This window comes from Frankliniella occidentalis, unplaced genomic scaffold (genome assembly GCF_000697945.3).
Source record: "Frankliniella occidentalis isolate FOCC.00 unplaced genomic scaffold, Focc_3.1 Scaffold28, whole genome shotgun sequence".
Taxonomy (NCBI): domain Eukaryota; kingdom Metazoa; phylum Arthropoda; class Insecta; order Thysanoptera; family Thripidae; genus Frankliniella; species Frankliniella occidentalis.
The window spans coordinates 1,029,979-1,034,932 of NW_026267158.1; the positions used below are offsets into that span (position 1 = coordinate 1,029,979).

Sequence of the window (4,954 nt, forward strand, 5' to 3'; positions counted from 1 at the left end):
CTTGCGGCAAACTGTTCTCTTTTAGTAGCAATTTACGTGTGCACGCAAGGATTCACACTGGCGAGAAACCCTACAAATGTCAGAGTTGTGGTAAACGTTTCTCTCGAAGCAGCGCCCTTGGTGTACACATGAGGACTCACACAGGTGAGAAACCTTACTAATGCCAGACTTGTGGCAATCGTTTCTCACAAACTAGCCAGCTCCGTTACCACATGAGGACTCACTCACGTGATTAACTGCCAGTCTTGTGGCGCAGGTTTCACCACGCCGTTTTCTCACAAACATAAGGACACAACACAGGTGTTAGACCCTTCATTTACTAGACTTTTGCTTTAGTTGTTTAGTTATTTTAGTTATTTTTAATAGTTCCCTTTTTAACCTCTGTTGTTTGTTTGCTTTTTAAACCACTCTGTAAATATTATTGTGTTGTAAATCATTTTGGGCTTTTGCTTTTGCGTGTCGTTGATTTTACTTAAGTAATTTTTATTACTCTCTGTTCACTGTAGTTTCATCAATAAATCTGTAAAAACAACCACTTCAAATAAATGAAATTCGGTGCAGCCCTGTGCAGATATGGCCCGACGCGGATAGCTTTGCCTAAAGTTCACGATTCAGCAGTCCTTTGACCGCTTTGGTCATGATTCGACCTCGATTGTGCATATTCTGCATCTGGCGCAGTTTGTACGCACACCGGGTATACGGCGCCCTGTAGGGCTCTCTTTTCACATCGAGTACCCCGACCCTATGGTAATCTTCCCCCGACCGGGGCCAAGTTGTCTCTGGATCTCCGTTTGTTGCATTACTCTCCACTGCTTCGCACTTTCGAGGTCCCAGCGCTAGCTAACTCGTAGCACACTGTCACGTGTCCAACTCGCGAAAACTCGCACTTAATCTGCGAAAAGTCACGCCAAACTCGTCGAAAACTGCGCTAACTCGCTAACTCGCTGTATTAGTTGGCTGACTCGCGCCACGCACTTTCGTAGTCACACTGTACCGCATGCAAGGACGCGAGTGGATTTGCCTCGTGACCCCGTGCGAGTAGGCAACGCGCCCGCGTGCATGCGGTACAGTACGAAAGTGTGCGGCGTCCGTAAGCCACCTGACCTGTCACACCTATTCTAGGAGTAGGGAACCCATCGGTAACTTTTCGAAAGTTATGGCCTTGGCCTCGGGAGGGGCGCCGCTGCCGCCGTCCGCGCCGTGAGGACGTGCAGGAGCGAGTGAGTGTGAGAAAGAGAGGGGGGCTAGCGCTACCTTCTTGCTGCAACCTTTCGGCCATTAAAGTACAGTCAAGTGCCCTAAATACGGACTAGCGTCCAAAATACGGACACTTTGCTGTTTTCTACTAGTAAAGCCCCTAAATCGAAAACAGGTAGCCGGAATACAGATGCCGAGGGTTCACTGGAAAGGTTAGACCTTCTAGAATCTAGATTTGAAGAAATATTTCCGATATCTTGCATACTGTTCTCTCCAAAAAATGCCAAACTTGCGTTTTGGGGCGCCACGAAAACGGACAATTTTTATACTGCTTTGCAAGAATGTGGGGCTCTCATCGGCGGGTGATCGCACAACTTTCAGGTTGACATATGTGAAACTAGGACTCTTCACCTACAAGATGACACAAGAAAATTTTGTCTATGTCACTTGTGTCAAGTTTGAGAAGCGATTTCCGAAAGTCTCCTAAATACGGACAGAGGATTTTACATGCAAAAGTGACTGCTGTCCGTATTTAGGGCACTTTAAACGACTTTAAAAACGATCTTTACGCAATTCTGGCGGCTAAACTATAACAGATAAGAAAATTTGACCGGCAGGGTAAGGTCAAATTTTTTCATGAAGTTTCTATTCCCTCCAACAATTTTTCACTTTTCAAAATTTTTAAAGGCTGTCCGTATTTAGGGCGCTTAGGCTCCTAAATACGGACACTCTTCTAGCGCGGCTCACGGGTACACCTTAGGTGATAAAAAACCGTTCAAGGTGTTGGTAGGTGTGTCTCGGTCCGAAGATTTTATAATCCCCACCGATTTTCAATTTTGTCAAAACTACAGATTTTACTGGCCTTTTTCTCTAAAAATCGTCCGTATTTAGGGTCAATGACTGTACCTGCAAGCGAGCAGGGAGCTGCAGGACGCCTCCATCTGAGTGTCACGGCGGCCACCTGGCACGTGCGGGCAGGCGGGTGGGTTGCCTACGCTGGGAGGTTCAAGGCGCACTTGCCGGAAGCCCAACCCACCTGCATGCGGCCCGACTAGACCCCGGTCCGGTAGTCCTCCCCCCTGCCGCACCCAGCCCGCCCCCTGTGAACTATACCGACTAATCGCTCACCCTGCACGCTTTCCTCCACAGCCGCCGCCGAGCCGCCGCCTGCTGCCGCTGCTGGTGTTCGGGGGGAGCAAGCGCAGGACGGAGAGGACCACGGACAGCAGGACGCTGCCGGGGAGGCGCACCACCGCTGTGCGACCTGCGGGGCGGCCTTCAGGAGGGCGGCCCTCCTCCGGGCCCACGTGCGGACGCATGCTACTGATAAACTGGACGGCGGTGAACCCTGCGGCGACAGTTCAGCGGGAAGTGCTGACCTCCGAAAAGACGTGAGGACCCACACAGGTGATATACCTCACAACTGTCAGACGTGTGGAAAACGTTTTTCTCACCTTGGGCACCTTCGTGAACACATTAGGACGCACACAGGTGAGAAACCTTACAAATGCCAGACTTGCGGCAAAGGTTTTGCTCAGAGTACCGCACTCCACAAACACATCAGGACGCTCACCGGTGAGAAACCGTACAAATGCCAGACTTGCGGCAAGAGTTTCACTCAAAAACAACAAGTCGGTGTGCACATGAGGTCTCACACAGGTGATAGACCCTACAGCTGCCAGACTTGCGGCAAAAGATTCACTCGAAAATACATTCTAGGCGAACACATCAGGACTCACACTGGTGAGATACCCTACAAATGCACAACCTGACATGAGATTCAGGTGAAGTTCAAACCTTCATGTCCACATAAGCACTCACACAGGTGAGAGACCGCACAAATGCCAAACTTGTGGCAAAGGATTTACTCGGAGCTCCGTACTAAATAAACATATCAGGACACACACCGGTGAGAAACCGTACAAATGCCAGACTTGTGGCAAACGTTTTACTCAAAGTAGCCACCTCTGTAAACACTTAAAGACTCACACGGGTGAGAGACCGCATAAATGCTAGACCTGCGGCAAAGGGTTTGCTCAGAGCTCCGGACTGAAACATACCAGGACTCACACTAGGGTGTTTCAAAAAAAATTGATTTCGACGAGTCGTCGATTATTAGGTGCGTATTGATCGTCTGATTCCAACGCCGTCCCCCCCGTTGTTCTACGACATTGTTTACCCACTGCGCAACGTGTGTGAAAATTTCAGCCGCTCCGCGCCGTTTGATGCCGCGCGCCGCCTTTCCCACCTTGCGCGGCACAGCATGGAACGGCCACCCGGCCAATGCGCGCCGAGCGCGCCGGACTGGGCGGCCGGTCCGTGCCGTGCCGCGCCAGATCTCTGAGCTGCGCGGTGCATCCAAACGTCCGCCCGGCGCGATTCGGCCGGCCATAATCGTAAAGTGTCTCTAGCGCCCACAGATCTAGTGCGCTTAGTGGTCAGAGTGGTCGATGACTTCGGGGATGGGTAAGGCTTCATGCAGGTACTCGCGATTTTTTTCTGCGATCAATCCTCCCCCACCCCCCTCACAATTTGTAGTCAGCCAATTTCTTTACAGTGTACGGGTTTGGGTGCCGCCCACTGCAGCCGCGACCCTTCCGTTGTCTAAAGATAGCCATTCAGAACATACCCTGAAATTTTCATATCGATACTAGTACCCGCGGCGTTACAGTGGCGCGAGAAGGGGCGAGGAGGTGGGGGCCCTTGACGCGGCTGAAAGTTTCAAACGCGTTGCGCAGTGGGTAAACGATGTCGTAGGACAACGGGGGGGACGGCGTTGGAATCAGACGACCTAGACGCACCTAAAAATTTGCGACTGGTAAAAATTAATTTTTTTTGAAACACCCTAACTCACACAGGTGAGAAACTCTACAAATGTAAGGCGTGCGGCGAAATAGTTTCCCAAAGTACCAACCTCCTCTCACACATGTGGAATAACCACAGGACTCTCACAGGTCAGAAACCCTCTAACTGACAGACTCCTGTTAAACGGTTTACTGAAAGTCAATGTCTCCATATGCACATGAGGACTCGGACTAGTGAGAACCTTACGACTGCCAGACTTGTGAGACATGTTTCTTCACTTCTTATTATCTTAAAATACACATTAGGACACAACACCCGTGTTAAACCCTACATATACCAGACTTTTGGCAAAGTTGTTGCTCTGGTTGCTCATTGTGCCCCTCTTTGCAGTCAGGCACCGATAAGAAATCACGTCTCCCTGCGCACATTAACTGTTACCACCATAAATTGTAATGGGAAATATAGTGACTGAAATCGACCATAACGAAACCTTCTTATTTAGTCTATTTCTGTAGTTATTTTAAGATCTTTTTTATTTTGCTTCACTTGTGTTCTTTGTTTTTGAATTTCTCTGTAATTTTAGTATTTTATGAATTATTTTGCGCTTTTGCCTTTTCCGTCGCCGTTTTGCTTGAATGATTTTTATTACTCTCATTAGTTGTAGTTTTACCAATAAATCTGTATAAAACAAACACCACAAACATTTGAATTGACGTTCTTGCCTCTGCACATGAGGTCCGTGCCGAATCTGAGCTGCGCTTAAGATCCCCATCGGAGGCGCAGGGCCTTGTCCCGTTTGCTTGAGTGGCTTTGCGATAGAGGCAGGGAAGAGAGAGTGAGAGAGAGAGCGAGTGAGAGAGAGAGAGAGAGAGAGAGAGAGGCTAGCTCGGGCTAGGGGCTAGTGTTACTTTCATCGTGCAACCTTTCGTCCTTACAAGTACCAAGTACCTAC

The 4,954-nt window shown here is 49.3% G+C and overlaps 1 protein-coding gene across 1 annotated transcript in view; it reads left to right on the forward strand.

The window, feature by feature from the left end:
• LOC113202862 (zinc finger protein 37-like) overlaps nt 1-3,080 on the forward strand; it is a 4,520-nt gene extending 1,440 nt beyond the window's left edge. The window contains exon 3 of the mRNA XM_052265580.1: nt 2,347-3,080. Coding sequence (XP_052121540.1) covers nt 2,347-2,969 — 623 coding nt within the window. The 3' untranslated portion in view covers nt 2,970-3,080. The remainder of the gene's footprint in view (nt 1-2,346) is intronic.
• The last annotated feature ends 1,874 nt before the right edge of the window (nt 3,081-4,954 follow it).